Source organism: Paramisgurnus dabryanus, chromosome 1 (genome assembly GCF_030506205.2).
Source record: "Paramisgurnus dabryanus chromosome 1, PD_genome_1.1, whole genome shotgun sequence".
In the NCBI taxonomy this organism is placed as follows: domain Eukaryota; kingdom Metazoa; phylum Chordata; class Actinopteri; order Cypriniformes; family Cobitidae; genus Paramisgurnus; species Paramisgurnus dabryanus.
Genome location: NC_133337.1, coordinates 48,746,687 through 48,763,222, shown reverse-complemented (window position 1 = coordinate 48,763,222; position 16,536 = coordinate 48,746,687). Strand labels below are relative to the sequence as shown.

General features: G+C 35.7%; 3 protein-coding genes across 4 annotated transcripts in view; 2 read left to right on the top strand and 1 right to left on the bottom strand.

Annotated features, from left to right (window-relative positions):
- Window positions 1–5,680: 5,680 nt before the first annotated feature.
- The window catches only part of nat9 (N-acetyltransferase 9), a 298,893-nt gene continuing 288,037 nt past the window's right edge, over window positions 5,681–16,536 (top strand). Inside the window, exons 1-7 of one of the 2 annotated variants that reach the window (XM_065262759.1) lie at window positions 5,681–5,848; window positions 5,925–6,011; window positions 6,095–6,204; window positions 6,327–6,467; window positions 6,554–6,613; window positions 6,698–6,792; window positions 6,911–7,084. In XM_065262759.1, the coding sequence (XP_065118831.1) occupies window positions 5,935–6,011; window positions 6,095–6,204; window positions 6,327–6,467; window positions 6,554–6,613; window positions 6,698–6,792; window positions 6,911–7,069 (642 nt within the window). In that variant the 5' untranslated portion in view covers window positions 5,681–5,848; window positions 5,925–5,934 and the 3' untranslated portion in view covers window positions 7,070–7,084. Of the gene's footprint in view, window positions 5,849–5,924; window positions 6,012–6,094; window positions 6,205–6,326; window positions 6,468–6,553; window positions 6,614–6,697; window positions 6,793–6,910; window positions 7,569–16,536 lie in introns of those variants that run through there. The other variant, XM_065262757.1, reaches the window with a different exon arrangement.
- On the bottom strand, window positions 8,507–12,298 carry lrrc59 (leucine rich repeat containing 59). The gene is made up of 8 exons (XM_065262756.1): window positions 12,165–12,298; window positions 11,845–11,960; window positions 11,539–11,598; window positions 11,271–11,429; window positions 11,036–11,140; window positions 10,841–10,913; window positions 9,201–9,392; window positions 8,507–9,080 (listed from the first exon to the last, which is right to left on the bottom strand). Exons 2-8 carry the CDS (start codon window positions 11,941–11,943, stop codon window positions 8,824–8,826), a joined length of 945 nt encoding a protein of 314 aa, XP_065118828.1. The 5' UTR covers window positions 11,944–11,960; window positions 12,165–12,298; the 3' UTR covers window positions 8,507–8,823.
- The window catches only part of stxbp4 (syntaxin binding protein 4), a 33,659-nt gene continuing 30,722 nt past the window's right edge, over window positions 13,600–16,536 (top strand). Inside the window, exons 1-5 of the mRNA XM_065262883.2 lie at window positions 13,600–13,780; window positions 15,685–15,758; window positions 15,913–16,008; window positions 16,101–16,170; window positions 16,289–16,363. Of these exons, the coding sequence (XP_065118955.1) occupies window positions 13,719–13,780; window positions 15,685–15,758; window positions 15,913–16,008; window positions 16,101–16,170; window positions 16,289–16,363 (377 nt within the window). The 5' untranslated portion in view covers window positions 13,600–13,718. The remainder of the gene's footprint in view (window positions 13,781–15,684; window positions 15,759–15,912; window positions 16,009–16,100; window positions 16,171–16,288; window positions 16,364–16,536) is intronic.

Sequence of the window (16,536 nt, the reverse complement as noted above, 5' to 3'; positions counted from 1 at the left end):
CAACCAGACGGCAGACAGCCCCTCGGACAGCAGGCCAAATAAGCTCTATTTCATATTTGATTACATGGTAATGCAAACTCGTGAAATGAATACAAATTGTGTTTAATTAAATTTAACCAAATCCACAAAATGATTAAAAAAAATGGTCCCAACCTGTCTGGGCCTGTGCCCTTTAAAGGGTCCTAATATATAAAATTTAGATACAGATGTGTATACATTTGGTACCAATATTTACATTCTTTGAAGGTACTTGTTAGGTGAGATACTGCCCCAGTGACAGCTAGGAAACAGTTTTGACATTTTTTCAGGCTCCAACACTCAGACAGTGCACTCCACCAGGGACGTGCACAGGGGGGTTGCTCAGGTTGCCCGGGCAACTGCCCATATGCCCTTCTCGACTCAAGTTGCCCTTCCGAGGTGGAAAATAAATACATTGTACTTTTACTTCGTTTACACTATGCAGCGTTCCTTCGTTACTGTATTTTAATTAATTACGAAATTTGTATTTTATTTTTAAATTGCTATCTTGTGTTTCTGGCGCATTCGCGAATTAATGACTCGTTTGAGTCGTTTCCTTACAAAGTGTTGCAAATAAACGAGTCTTTTGAGTCGATTCTTTACAAAGCGAATGGGCCAAACGTTTAAATTGGTTCGCGAATCAGTTTGAATGAATTGTTCAGATCGCTGCAAAAACGGAATCGTCCGAAGCTGTTTTACTCGTAACCTATGTAGAAACACGCAGAATATAACCAGTTTTGGGTGACGTGGAAATGAATTTACCAATCTTTTAACTTAAAGCAAAACTTCACACATGTACCCGCCATTACATACACGCGACCTGTTCGTCGTCAGACACAGTAAAACGCGTGCAACCTCCAGAAACACTGAAGCACAGATTGAAGAAAATCCATCGATGATTGACGTCTGATTCGCTGTATACTGTACTGTCTGATGTAAGTGATTCTCACAAAACACACGTGACATGACAACGTAAGAAAACATGAGTTTTGTCTAAAATCATTTTTATGTAAGTGTAAACTGTCAATGTCCTCAGACCATAGGAGATTTCTAACTTTATACATATGCAAAACTGTTGTCAGCTTACTTGTCTGATATTTCAGCTATAAGCTACATCGTCATTGAGACTAGAGTTAATTTGTTAATTTGAAATGCTTGTCTATTCTGTGTTTGTATTCTTTTTTTCTGTACTGTTTGTGTATGTTGCAGTTTTACACATATTCTTCTGTTTGTTGTGGAGTCAAGAAATGTCTAAACATTAAAAGATGAACATGAGACAAAAGTACAGAATCTGTCACATTATTATTTTTTTAATGGTCACTGAGCTGTGTCCTGATTGTTTACACATGAAAAGCATAAAATGTGTAGGATCAGTTTGATTTACTTATGTGCATTTGTGTACAACACACATAAATCAGCATTTAATGCTGTTGTTCTTTGTAGTTGAAGCATGTGTTTAAACATAAACAGAGGTTAATAAAATGTGACATTCTAAACTTCTGACATACTGATATTTATCTTACCAATTTCTGGTCTCCACAGCAAACAGAAAAATCTTGTCTTTACAGTTCTGATACTTCTGGAGGGCACTGTATTGTGTGTGTGTGTGTGTGTGTGTGTGTGTGTGTGTGTGTGTGTGTGTGTGTGTGTGTGTGTGTGTGTGTGTGTGTGTGTGTGTGTGTGTGTTTGCGCGTGTATATCTAGATTTATTTTTTCATAAGTAACTAGTAACTCGCTACTTGAGTATTATTTTCATTGCATACTTTTTACTTCTACTTGAGTAATTATTTATTTAGTTACTTGTACTTTTACTTGAGTAAAGTTTTTGGCTACTCCTTCCACCACCTCTGTTAAAATCCTCTTGAATCTAGGCTGAGTTTGCCTCGTTTAAGCCTAAATAATCAGACAGATAGCAGATAGCTATCATAGCTTGCAGACAAGCAGCCTAGGCTACAATTTTTTTGGTAGGCATTAGGGAAACATGTTTGCTGATTTTAATAAAGACCCTGTTATTCTCAGTCCTTCATATAGGCCGTGAGTTTAAAAAAAATTTTAGGAGGGGGGGTGCCCTTTATTTAGGTCAGAGCAACTGCCCCTAAAAATTCCTGTGCACGTCCCTGCACTCCACCACCCAGTTTAAAAGACAAATAACATATTTTGATTTGCTCATATATAATCATAAATAATATAACACATTATCAACTTGCGTAAAGCATCATTTTATGTGGTAATGTACTCTGATGTCATTGAATTATGAAAATAATTGTGAAATTAAAGCATCAGACATGCAGTAATACAACACAAGTGTAATTATGCGCTGTTGTTCTCTGAGAAGCAATCGTCTAACGCTATTAAACTTTAATGGATTCATTTGCATATTTGTCAACAGTGAAAAAAAATAATCAAATATTTTGGAAGGTTAATTTGGTTTTTAAATGAATGTTTTCATGTAACATAAAAAAATTCAGCCTAAATTAAACAAATAGGAAACACTGCTTTCAGATTTTACCAGGAGGGGAAATCAGTTATTGGTATTTTATCAATGGTAAAAACAATTATGCTACTTTAACTTTAAAGAAATGAGTTTCAAATCCTGACTTTTACAGTACTGTCTGTATATATCATGCTTGATTTGCTATAGTTTTGCATTTATTGATGCCAAAGAAAAAAACAAAAAATAAAAAATAAAATAACAGCCTCATGCAAAGCATTGTGGGAACCAGAAATCCTCATCAACCTTTTTTAGTTTTTTCCTTTATATTTTAGTTCCCAGAATGCTGATATTTAAGTTTTATTCTGTAAAGATAAAGACTAGTTAATGTTGAATATTCATTTAACTTTGAAAAGCTGTAGCCAGTACATACATTTAAATCTACAGTAAGTTTCTGTCAAACAGTTGCCAGTAATACTGTAATTTCTACAGAATTTGGGTAGGGATAACATCCATTGATGCAAGGCAAAAAATTCATATCATTATGCATCTGAATTGCAAAATCTGAATTGCACATCTGAAATGACTATCAGCTTTTCATAAAGTTTGTTTCGCACCAATTTACCTTACATTTATTCCGTTATACGGTTTTCGGGCAAAAATGTGTAATACAGTTTATTTTGCACAATGCAATATACAAAGAACAAGAAACGAGAAAATCACATCTGGAGTAGATGTTTAAATTTGCATTCATCTCCTGATGGAATAAACTGAGAGAATATTTCTACAAACAACGGCATCCCACATGAGAGGCTTATGAAGGACAGGTGTGCTAAATAGTAATTATTATTCAGTGTAGTTCTTATTGTTTAAAAGTGTAGTGAATGTGTCTCATTACTCTTACTATATCATAAATCCAACCATTCATCCATACAGTTTCCTGTATGTCCTAAATGTTATAGATCAATTGGTACCTTGTGTTAGCAGTACAAAAGGTCATTGGTTCAATCCACAGGGAACACACATACCAATTAAATGTATACATTGAATTTCAGCGTAAGCATGCAGATTCTGCTTGCATTACGGCTTATAAAGCCGTCCCAATAAAACTGCTTTCTGAACTGACAAGAGTGGACAGCCATCAATCACGACTTTAAGCCCTAGAACAGGCTGTTTATTTCTCCTGTGCAGTTTAACAGGGCACGTCGAAAAGGATCATTAAGTTGGAAAATATTAATTACAAAAATAATCACCCCGTGCTAGATTTTGAGGGGGTGGCCTGTCAGTAAAATAAATCTTTCCTGTATCTTCCCTCTCAAACTCGGTCTACGGCCTGTCGGCTGCTTTGTGTTTATTTGTATCTGGCACATCAACAAGATGAAGAGCTTTGAGAAGGAGAGATGGATTGTCTTGCCCACTCGAGTGTCTATCTTACAGGCGGGCCCGAAGGCCCACCCATCCTTATGCCCCCTTCACTGTCACTTAATTCATTACCTCAGAGGAACCAGGCTGAGGGAACTCCATTAGACTAATTTTGGAGAAGGGGAGTGATAGACGCTTTCCCGGCGGGTAAGCTGAATGAATTTCTTTCATTAATGCCGAGATGACTGGCATAGGGGTTGTGGCAGAAACATGGTGGCAAATGCATCACGTATCAGTAAAGTGTGTCAGTTTAGACAAGGCTGAGCCGGTCACTTGAAGAACAGCCCTGTCTTACTCATTTAAAGGGGCGGTTCAGCTAAAAATGCCATTCACGATAGAGAAGTTACAGTATTTAAATGCGAGCTGCATTCAATTTGACTTTATGATGTGCCAAATGATTTTATGATGAAAGGACATAAATATTAGATTGTTTGTCAATGTTGAAAATGATTAGCAAGCCATGGATACTTTCTTTCTGGCTCCCTTGGGTGCTTTATTACACATAAAATTGAGATATAATGTACTGCCATTACTAAAACCATCAAGCAAAATACTTGATAAATTATCTCCTTTTGTGTTATGCAGAAGAAAGAATGCCATATGGGCTTGAAATGACATTTGGGTGAGTGAATGACGACAGGATTTTCATTTTTGGGTGAACTACTTATGTAAATACACAACCAACTGCCCTTTTCAAAATTGAATTGGCCTCCACAAAGCAAGCAGTGATGGCTTATTTGGTTATAACAAAACTATCACAGTGAAAAAAGTGCTAAATAAATATTCCTGTGTAGGACTAAAATAAAAATGGGTAAATATGTCAGGACTGCGCGAAAGCTGAGCTCCAAACCTAGACCAAAGAATGTGCTTCCCACAAGGCCAGTACAATAATATGTTGAACTATAATGGGACCATTTTTATATTGCAGTGCATTTACATTCTTTTTTTATGGTTAGGGCCTACAGGAAAACATATACATTGTGTTAAAACAACATTTAATAGAAAGCGTTTTATTTGAAACATTTAAATTAGAATATAAGTTCCAGTTTTGTGCTATTATCAAACAAATGAAAACAAAATTGTCCAAAAATTATTTGTAAAATATTTTATTATAAAAACGAATTATTTAACGTTCTCTTTTATGTTCATTTAATTGTAAAATTGTGAGAAAAAAACTAACTACAGCATGCTATTAATTCTGCTAGCTTGTGTTTACTAATATTACATGTATTTATTATTATTTTATTTTATTATTATTACACGTTACATGATCACCTGTTGCCGCTTCATTCTCTAATAATCAATTTAAAGGGATAGTTCAAGCAAAAATGAAAATTCTGTCATTATTTACTCAATTAAACACAAAGGAAAATATTTTGAGAAATGTTTGCAACCAAACACTTCTATAGTATTCTTTTTTCCCAGTATGGAAGTCAATGGGGACCACGAACGGTTTGGTTACAAACATTTTTCAAAATATCTTCCTTTGTGTAATCAAAAAAATAAATGTATATGGGTTTATAACAACATAAGAGTGAGTAAATGATGACAGAATTTTCATTTTTGGGTGAACTATCCCTTTAACATATATGATATGTCTACATGACGTGTTTCTGTAGCTCAATGCAGGCTCATTGCGTTAGCAACCCTAAGGTAAAAGTTTCGATACCATGAAATTGTATAGACTATATGCACGGATCAAAGCGTCTGCCAAATTCAGAAATACAGTGTAACAGATCTCTAAAATTGGCTTTGAGAACCGCGACCTCTCGTGGTTCTTATCGGTAACGTCATATCGCGCTATCGTTTTGACGCATGGTGATGACGCAGTTTCTGTGCGCCGCTGTTTATGCGAGGAATTCCGTAAAATTCATGACACAGACAGTTTGTAGTCTATCATTTGAATTTGAATATGCATTAAAGTAAACAGATGGATGTTTTATAAGCGACCATTCTGCTTTCAACATTGAATTTGGGGTATGACAGCGACAACAATACTGAACCGCTAGTAAGACTGCCAATTTATGTGCCTTAACGTAACTGTATTTCACAGGCTACCTATAATGAAGATAAATGAAGATACGTTACTAGAGGGGCAGAAGGTAGTGCTGGTACCTTACAATGCAGATCACGTCCCCAGGTATTATATAGCGGGACCAGCATATCATTTTGTGGGGTGATGTTAGTAGTTCCTTTACAATCAAATTGATTCCTGTTTTTTAGATATCATCAATGGATGTCCTCTCCTGATCTACAGAAGCTGACTGCATCAGAGCCCTTGACATTGGAGCAGGAATATGACATGCAACGGAGCTGGAGAGAAGATGACGACAGTGAGCGTCCACCCTTACACATGCACATATATCATGTTAGTGTCTATTGGCATTAATGCACATGGTCCCTGTTTAGCTTGATCTGTTACTGTGTTTATTCATCTGTCATTGCTGTCCCACAGAGTGCACTTTCATCATTTTGGACAAGCAGAAATGGGCTAACCCGAGTATTCCAGAGGAGGAATGCATGGTGGGCGATGTCAACATTTTTTTGACAGACCCCAGTGACCCATCTTTGGCTGAACTGGAGATCATGATCGCAGGTAATAGGTGTTTAGTGCTTTTAATGAATTCTGCCTTACAACTGGGATCTGGCAGCAACATTTGGTCATCTTTTTTTTTTCTTTAGTGCCATGGTATAGAGGAAAAGGACTTGGCAAAGAAGTAACTCGGATGATGATGTGCTACGGTATGAAAAGTTGAATTATGAAGATTCAGTACTACAGTAACTACTCTTATTAACCTGTACAATACTTTGTTTTTACCTAAACAGGCATCAGCAAACTAGGAATTCAAAAATTTGAAGTCAAAATTGGTTTGGATAACAAAATCAGCATTGCCATGTTCAAGAAATTTCACTTCCGGGAGGTGAGAAAGGACAACTTAACTTTAATTAGACTTTAATTACTTACAAAGTGAATTTCCTAGTAATAATTATTTTATTATTAACACATCTGAAATTGAATGGATTTATCTGTCTCTGCAGCTCTCTGTCAGCGAGGTCTTTCGAGAGATTACTCTTGGGGTCACTGTGAATGAGGCTTTACACAAGACTGTGTTTGGAAACATGGACTTCATGGTGCAGAGAGAATACGGGAAGGCACGAGACAGTAGACAAGTCGGAATCCCACCATTCCCTCTGTGAATAGCCTTAATAAAAGGGTTTGGTTTCACAGAAGATGCTTACATTATAGTATGTTTTATAAAGCCTTATGGCGCATCTCAATATTAAGTATTCATTAGTTACTGTGTCACAAAAAGCAGATGTACTTCTAGTATTTGACATTTTTTAAGTGTAACATTTGTGTAATAAGTATGTATGAATCAAAACAACTAAACATCGTACTGTATCGCTGTCGTATTGTGTAATTTTTAACCATGGAAATAAAGAAACTGGATTGTAAACGCCAGTTTAAAGCCTTTAATCTGCATGAGCATGTTGTGATTGCATAATCGAGATTGAAAGGTGGATATAAATTATAGTTAGCCTATATATTTTTATTGCTTATGTTTACTTAATTTTTGTGTATGTATATGAAAACATAATGAATTATTTTAAACAAATTCCTGTATGTCAGTAAATTTAGTAGAAAATGATATTAACTTCCTTGCATCAAAAATACATAAAGATCTTTTAAAATAAGGCTTATGGCTGATTTTCTTTTTTGTTTTACAATTAAAGTGCTGATTATATTAATGATACTATACACTATGGGGTGGTTTCCCGAACAGGGATTAGACTAGTCCTACAGTAAACTAAAATAAATGTAAGAGCTGTCCAAACTAAAAACAACTTACACTGACATATCTTAAAATACATCAATGCCCTTTGTTTTGCCTCAAAATGCAAACAAGTAATGTTTTTAGTAAGGCATGTTTGTTAAAATATATTTCCTATACTAATGCCTAGTCCTGGCTAAAGATAATCCCTGTCTGGCAAACCACCCCTATATGTTTTTTACAGTATAAGCCAAACTTCTAACTAGTTTTAGGTAAAGCACACCAGCTAATAGGGCTTTCGATTAAATCGATTTATTCGATTAACTGTTTTTTTTTACGTGGTCGATTAAAAATCGATCCTCAAAGGCCACAAATCTATTTTTTTATGAAATAACCGGATCCTGTTTGATCAAGTAATGCAACTGTTTTGACTTTTTTCAGCATACATTTTTCATCTTGCATCAAATTTTATTGTATTTAACATAATTGTATACATTTGAAAATTAGAGATGGGTTCTGTTTTAATGTACCCAAGTGTACCTAAAATAAAAAAGTGCAATATACAGGTTGGTGGCTCTTGAATTCTTTTAATTAATTACCCACTTGTAAACTTATGCTCACTGTTTTTTTTATAAATAAAGTATTTGTATTAAATTTATATTCATTGAGTTGTATCAAGAATCGAGTATAAAAATCGGAACCGATCAAAGAATCGAAATCGAATCGATCCGGAACATCTGAATCGATACCCATCCCTACTAGCTAAGGACAAGTAGCATTTTTTTTTTAACAGTTGTTGCACATCATACATTTAACTTAAGGTTTGATTTTCTTTAATCACCTTGATATGACCAGACAGATGTATGAGCGTATCAAAATCATCAAAAGTTTTATTACAAGATGTTGTTGTACAATGTTGCATAACTCACAAATGTTATTCATAAACTGTTTCTTGAAGATTTCAAGTTCTTTCCTGTCCTGTTTTTGGTAGTTTATAGACATACGGTACCAATTTTGATTCACAGACTGATCCATAGTATTAAATGGCAGTTTTTAAAAATAAGAGAAAATCAATTCCATAGGAATTTCTGCAGACAGATCTGTGACTTGGTCCCAATGCATCGCCTGCTGGTTCAGATCCAGGGCAGGATGGATCGTTGACAGATGTCTTTTTACATTTTATCCTCGGAGATCAGACCATTTTTGAATGACTTGCTGCACAATGTCCAGTCCCTGAGCCCATCTCACGGTCTCTTCAAAGTGTAGGTTCAGTGGAACACAGTATGCCTCTTTCCTCAGTTCAGTAAACTGACAAACTGCTAAAACACTTGAAATTCCGACAATAAGCAGGAGAAGGAGTTTTAGGAGGAAAAAGAAGAACAAGGAGCAGATGGACCGCTTGCCTTTGGCCACAGATTCTGATTTAGCCTTTTTGCCTGTGGAGAAGTCAGTGTAATAAAACAGGTCACAATAATTTAATATTTATGAACATGAAGTATAATATCTATTTTTGACAGACGCTGGAATAATAAACATGTTTTGTGGTGTAAACATACCTTGATTTTGAGCAGCTTTCTTCTTTTTCTCTTCCCTCTTCTTTTTCTGTTGTTCTTGTGCAGCGAGAGCAGCCATCTGAGCCTGATACTCCAGCCTCTTCTTTTCTTTCTCCTCAGCTTTCTTCTTTTTCTGTGCCTCTCTTTCTCTGGCTTCTCTTTCTCTCTGCTTAGCTTCTTTTTTCTTTTCTAGTTCTGTACGGAAATAAAAATAGATGTACATAATTTAAACACAACAATTTATGTAAAAGGAGAAAAAATATTTAGGATCCAGACCTATTTCAGACTTTCTTGATTTTATTGAAACTTTCTCAAGTTAAGGATAGCAGCTTGTTCAGCCGGGATAGTATGGATCATCAGGTTTTGCACAAATATGTGTTGTCCATTAAGTACATGTTTTAATTTCGAGTTTGCATTTACATGTAATCGGATATGATAATAAATCATATTTGGCGTGCTGTCCGAGGGGAGGGACTGCTGAGAGCGAGGCGATGGGGATGAGGTTGCAAAAACTTTTACGGAACCGAAGTGAGGTGTGACCTGGCCCAAAAAACAGCCAAAAGTCGTACTGGTATATTTGTAGCAATAGCCAGAAGTGCATTGTATGGGTCAAAATTCTCTATTCTTTTTTGCAAAAATCATTAGGATATTAAGTAAAGATGATGTACCATGAAGATATTTTGTAAATTTCTTACCATACATATACCAAAATGTATTTATAATTTACTAATATGTGATGCTAAGGACTTTAATTTGGAAAATTTTCCAAATATTTACATTTTTTTGCCCCCTCAGATAGATTCCAGATTTTCAAATAGTTGTATCTTGGCCAAATATTGTCCTCAATTTCAAAACATTGACCCTTATGACTGGATTTGAGGTTAAGAGTCACATATAGAGACCTCTTCATGCTATTTGGTAGGATTAAATGACCATGCTCTTCCCGAACTTAGTTGAATATAAACTTGATTTAAGCAAAACGTGGGCATTTGAATACTAAGAAATGTTCACCTAATTTTGAATCTGAAAATGTCATGCTGGTAATATTATTTAAAATAAAAATGCAACTAAATAGATTGCAAAAATATTTGAGTTTACTTAACCTCCTAAGACTCGAGCTTTGGTTTGGCTTGTATTCTAGATTTCTTCCAGCTATTCGGGGTCAGGAAGAACCAATAAATAACCAAATATTTTTCTTTGAACATGAAGCAGTGTAATGCCGCGTTCCAGGCAACCTGTAATCCATAAATCACGACTTCAAAACCACGACTCACGACTCTGAACTGGGCGTACATCGATCTAGTACGAGTTCACGGGTGGGAAGTCATGGGTTTGACTGCAGTTCCAGTGGACTTTTACGGGTAGAAGGTTGGAAAAACACGGGCTACATGTTGCCTGGAACGCATACTCCCAAGTTCAGAGTCGTGAGTCCTGGTTTTGAAGTTGTGATTTACAGGCTCAAAAACCTGCCTGGAACGCAGCATATTGTCCACATTTGTGTACAACAGGTTCCAGTTACACAGAATGAAGTATTATGGTGCAAACAACAAAAAATGTGATGTCCACTTGTGTAGACACACCAGGTCTTAGGAGGTTAAACATTATTCACAACTGTGGCTCAGAGTCAGACTATCAGTCCCCACCTCTCTCTTTTAACAATCGACGTTCTCGCTCCCTGTCTGCTTCCTCCTGCAAGACCTTCATGTGTTGGAGAACCTAAATAAAGACAAATATATATCATTTTTGTCTTTAGGGCCTGAGACATTTGTGATAGTTGAAACCATCAAGATTATTAATTCAATCACTCTCTCTGATACTTAAACTATTATTTCACTTACCCTAGACGCACACTGTTTGCATTGTTTTTCATCTAAGCAATCCCCTGCAGTCTTGGCCAGTGTTGGTTCCAATGGGTTATCCTTTAAATCCAGCCATTTTAGACTCTACAATAAATCATTTCCTCATTATTTGCTACTGACAAACGTATTAACACAAAAATAAAAATAAACGCATGGCATGTATGTTCTAATGGTTGAGATGATACTGGTGATGCCAATGAGACTCTGTACTCACCCTGAGTTGCGAGAAGCTGACCGGAAGCATTTTTAGTTTGTTGTTGTATAAATCCAGATGCTGAAGGTTACTAAGTTGTCCAAATTCTTCTGGCAAGCTGACTAGCTGGTTCTTGCTGAGGTCAATTTTGATAAGGTGAGTCAAGCTGCAGAATTCAACCTGGTGGAGCAACAATAACGATGAATTTTAACAAGGTAACTTGTATATAATTACAAGTTAAAGGTACTGTAGATGTTATACATTTATAAACAAAGGAGTTGCTACTTACAGTCAGGGTTGTGAGGTTATTACACGACAGATCCAACTTTGTTGCCTTTGGAAATGCAGCCTGCACAGAAATCAATGCTCAATTGTCAAATACTCAATACAATTTAATTGTCAATTGTCTTCATCATTTGTATGGACAGGGTTTATAAACACACTGGAGCTACAGAGGATTAAAACGTCAGTATACATAGTGATAGCACAATCTCAGAATAAAGTTAAATTAACAAAGTAACCAAGCTTGAATACTTGAAAAGTTTACACGAAGGTTTTATTGCTGCCTGGTAAAAATAATGTACTGAAGACTTACCAGCTCCTTTACTGGCACCTCTGTAAGGTTACTGAGACTGAGATCTGCCTCATTGCCATCAATGTTGTCTTTAAGGTTCTCAACTTTGCCTTTACTCATGTTGATGTTGTTTTTTACTGGACACACAAAAATACAAGAAAACATAATGACTTAAACATGTCAAATAAGGCTCCGCTTGGTTAAATCCCAGAAAGAATGACTGTAAGAACTTTTGACAGCTAACTGAATGGAACAAAGTGAAATAGTTTTCATTGATAAAGTTGAATTCAGACATGCCCGGTCTAATATTATGTCTGATTGCAACGAACCAAAGATATTACCAGATAAGATGCTTAGAAACAATCCAGATTCCAGAGAGTAGATGAACAGAGTCCGTTCACAGATTTACCACTTACTGCAATGGATGAAAATCCACGTCATTGCTCGCGTGTGCCAGGATGAGCAGCTGACAGAGCGTCTCGTGTGTGGATGAGCGATTGTTCAGAGCGCCATCTGCCGACTGGAGGTCTCACCAGTGTTAATTCAATTTGCGACCTGCTTAACGTTACATGCTTTTCTATATTTAGCGACTTTTTAGATTTTTTTAAAGAAAAATCAATAGCGACAATCTAGCAACGTTCTGGACAATCTTCTTTTCACTCTTTTCACTTTGCAACCTGCATTGAAATGTAGGTCTGGTCACCTTATTTAGATTTTTCTTACATCATTTCTTAGAATGAGGTGGTACAAAATGGCAAATAAATATAATTAAGTAGAATAAAAATTGAAATCTAGATTAGAAACACTGTAGTAAGAGTATAACAGCTTCATTGGGCACATGGAATTAAAAAAAATGTGAGAACAGAAGCCATTCAGTTATCTGATGTCTTGCCATATATATGTGTTTTATATTTCTTTTATTATAATATTATATTATATTTAAAATACTATAATATTAACTTAAAATCAGTTTTCTGATTGACAAAAACACAACAGATAAAAACAACGTGAGAGCTCCCTCTTTTGGTCAAAAGTAGAATTTTGCAAAGTGCAACCCAACCGTCCTTCTTTCCGTTTCTCAATCGCATCGGTCGCATGTGTAGGCTGCATACCATACGTCATCAGGCTTGGTTAAATGAGGATTACATTCGCAAGTCATAACCATATTACAACAATTCACAATTAAATAAGAATAATAGTATAATTTTATAATTGTTAATATTCTAAAAATAATACGTCTTGATTACGTATGCAGCCTACAAATGCGACCTCCGGAGGCTGCAGCCTTCGGATTGAGGAACGGCCATTCGGATTGGGCCATTATAAAGATTCAAGGATTACGCTTGAAAAAAGACCGCCATTTGACGAAATTGTGGGTTACTTTATATGTAAACGTGAGTGTTTAAACTATAGGAAAAGTTAACAACGAGTTCTTATAATAAGAAAAAAAGTACATTTGGTATATGGTTTTACGTCGAATGCGTAGTTAAATTATGGTTACATACTGAAGTAAAACCTGAGTGTAAGAGTATCACTTTGCAATTTTATTTTTGTCATTTCTCGCGTTGTGTAACTAATTTGTGTTTCTATTGTGTTTTTCTTTGAATAGACTTAGACTATGATTAATTAAGGACTAATGTCCAAGTCATGCAGACTGTACTCGTCCAGTGTCAGATTTTGAGAGTCATCAAACTCAGTGACATGAGAGGTGAGGCAGACCACGTGACGCGGGGTATCAGGACAGATTAGTGAATAGGTAGGAGTATGTCTGTTACTGTCTGGGCAAATTGCTGTCTCTCGGTCATTTGAGACTGACCCGATTTGAACCAGTTTCCCCCTCTGCCCGGTGACCAGGCTGACTTTATAATACACCCTCAGATGCTTGTGGACCTGTAATGGCTTTGCTCCGACAGTCCATGCAGGCAGAACACTTTGATGGGCTATCTCTCCTCTACTGGTAGGAAGTGACATTATATGCTTGTTATCTTGGCTTGAGTGACATAAGATTAAGCAAATACTAATGTCTTTAGTGCTCAATTTGTTTTTTTGTAGTTTTTGTATATATGTGTGGAGTTTTGTTTTGTGTTATAATATTTTGCCTGCCACATGGATTTCATGTTTTTAATGGATTTTAAATAGTCTGTCATTAAATGTGCATGAATAATGTTGCTCTAATGGGCATACAATCATGTAGTGTAAATTAAAATGCATTCATAAGGCATAGGAAAATAACTAAAACCATTTATAAAAAGTTACCTTGGAAAATTATCATCATCGTCATGGAGACCAACCAGCAGGATGTCTAAAGTACAAAAACAAATAGGAAGCACCCTGCGTGGATGCTTGCGTGGGTTTGTTATGTTTCCTGAGTGCATATCCTTACATGGCTTGTGCAGGGTAAAACAGATTAGGCATAATTAAATGATCAGTTTAATGCTGGATCATCTGTAACACAATCTCAGGCACAATGTTTGAGCTTTCTTTGTTCAGGGTGACTTTAAACGTAATGAGTAAACAAATTCATATTGCTCTCATTATGCTTTATAACGTCTTTGTATTGACAAATGTATGTACTGTACAATATAAAGCTTTTGTCATAGATGAAGACAGCTTTTCACCATACACTGAGATGGATCATTACTCTGAATGATTCTTATTCTAAGTCTCTTTGTTGATACCCTGACAATACGATTACAGTGCATTGTGAAAGCAAATGGAGAACACTAGTTGTGGAGATTAAAACCAGGTCAGATACAGTACACCACCCGTAAGGATAGTTTGTACTTATCTTTTTGTTAAGTTCAGTCTGACCATGACATGATCTTGACATGAACTTGAAGAAACTTGCAGTCTGTTCAGTCTTTAGCTTATATTTTTTGCATCTAGGTTGGCAACTACATGCTATTTTTTTAAGTTTTGACTTGAAATGTTTTTTTTTTTGCATTAATCGAGAATGTACTGTCTACATTTTATTTCATTGATTTACTTGTCAAAAGTCATTGACATATACCCTAATATGATGACATGTTTATACATGGTTTCAGCAGTAACAACATAAACAAGCGGCTTCGTGGTCACCACGTAACTTCCGGTAAACTCTGCGAAGAATAAATAACAACAAAGTCCTTTAAAGTAGTTTATTTATATAACAAGCAAAATTAACAACAACACAGGAACCCAAAACATTTGTTATTTTCGATGAGGTATTGGTTTAAGAGTTCAGTTTCAGCAACTAGTCAGACCATTAAACAAACAGAAACCGGAAGTAAAGTTCGGACCAGCTGCATATCGCGTCACCGCACGTGCGCCCGATGAAGCGGTCTATACAAATTAATAAATTATTTATTAAATGTTGTTATATTCCTGTTATAAAAAATAAAGAAAATGATCAGAGCTTTATAAACATCAGTCAATGTCCTAGTTAAAGGCAAAACATTGTATTCTGTTGGTCTCTGTCTGTTAAGGGGATTAAATGCAATAGAGATCTGTCTGTTGTTTAACAGATTGGATACATACCCTGTTATAAAGCCTTTACTGCTGCACTGTTTACCTACATGGTTGAGTTATTTTGTTTATGAACCCAAGCACAGTAACCTACTTCCTACATAAGCACTTCATATGTATGTTGATTATTTTTGGTTTTATTATTCTAGGTTATAGATGATTATCTATGTTTTGTTGTCAGAGTTTCTTTATTCATAAATGCAATAATAGTGATTAATGTTGTATCAACCTTTTCCATAAATAGATATGTTTATTTTTAGAAACAAAGTTTGGAGTGGATTTATAAATAACTTTGATTGTAGGCAGCTGTTTTTATCAATAGGAATTGACTCTTGTACTGATATAACTGTTTTTCAGGACAATAATGGGACCACATGGCATCAATCGAGCTGTGGAGAGACTTGATTTCACAGACTGTAAAAAAGGACTTGGTGAGAACCAACACAACATCTTTAAGGGCATTATAATATTAATAGAAAATGCGTGCATGCATCTGAAACGCATTTCTTTATAGTTACTTTGATTACATTTTTTCACCCAAACTGAACCAAATATTTAAAAAAAATTTTAATCTTAATTTGATAGGTGTGAAGATTATTGGGGGCTACAGGGAACAGAGTGGTGAAGAATTTGGTATTTTCATTAAACGGGTTTTACCAGGTGGCGTGGCGGCACAGGATGGTATGTTCTCTCTTTTAAACCCAAAATATCATGAACAAAATGATCTGCGTACAATCTGGGAACAATGGATGATGCCTTGTTTTCCCTTTTAGGGCGTCTTAAAGCGGGGGACCTTATTTTAGATGTCAACAACATAAATTTAGGGGGTGTTTCAACTGAGAGGTAATGTTTTCCAAATTATTCCTTAAACCAGTTTATGATGTCTTATGCTTTATATCAGGACACCTAAATAAACTAAAGAAGGTCAAATAAAGTTTTTTTTTGTTTGTTTGTTTTTAAGGGCAGTGGAGATTCTTCGCATGGCGTCAGCTGCAAATCACATGTCTTTACTGATCGTTCGTGATGACGCTTCCAGGTAACCTGAACGTTTTAAATTTCATTTTGACATTTTCTGAGGTCTCTAAAGATATAATCAAAGTCATGTCTGACCAAATAGTTTTACCGTATCTATCTTTAGCTATATAGTACATTTTTGAACAAAATATTTAATATATGCATGTGATTCAGAGGGATTTGCTTGGTGTTTCA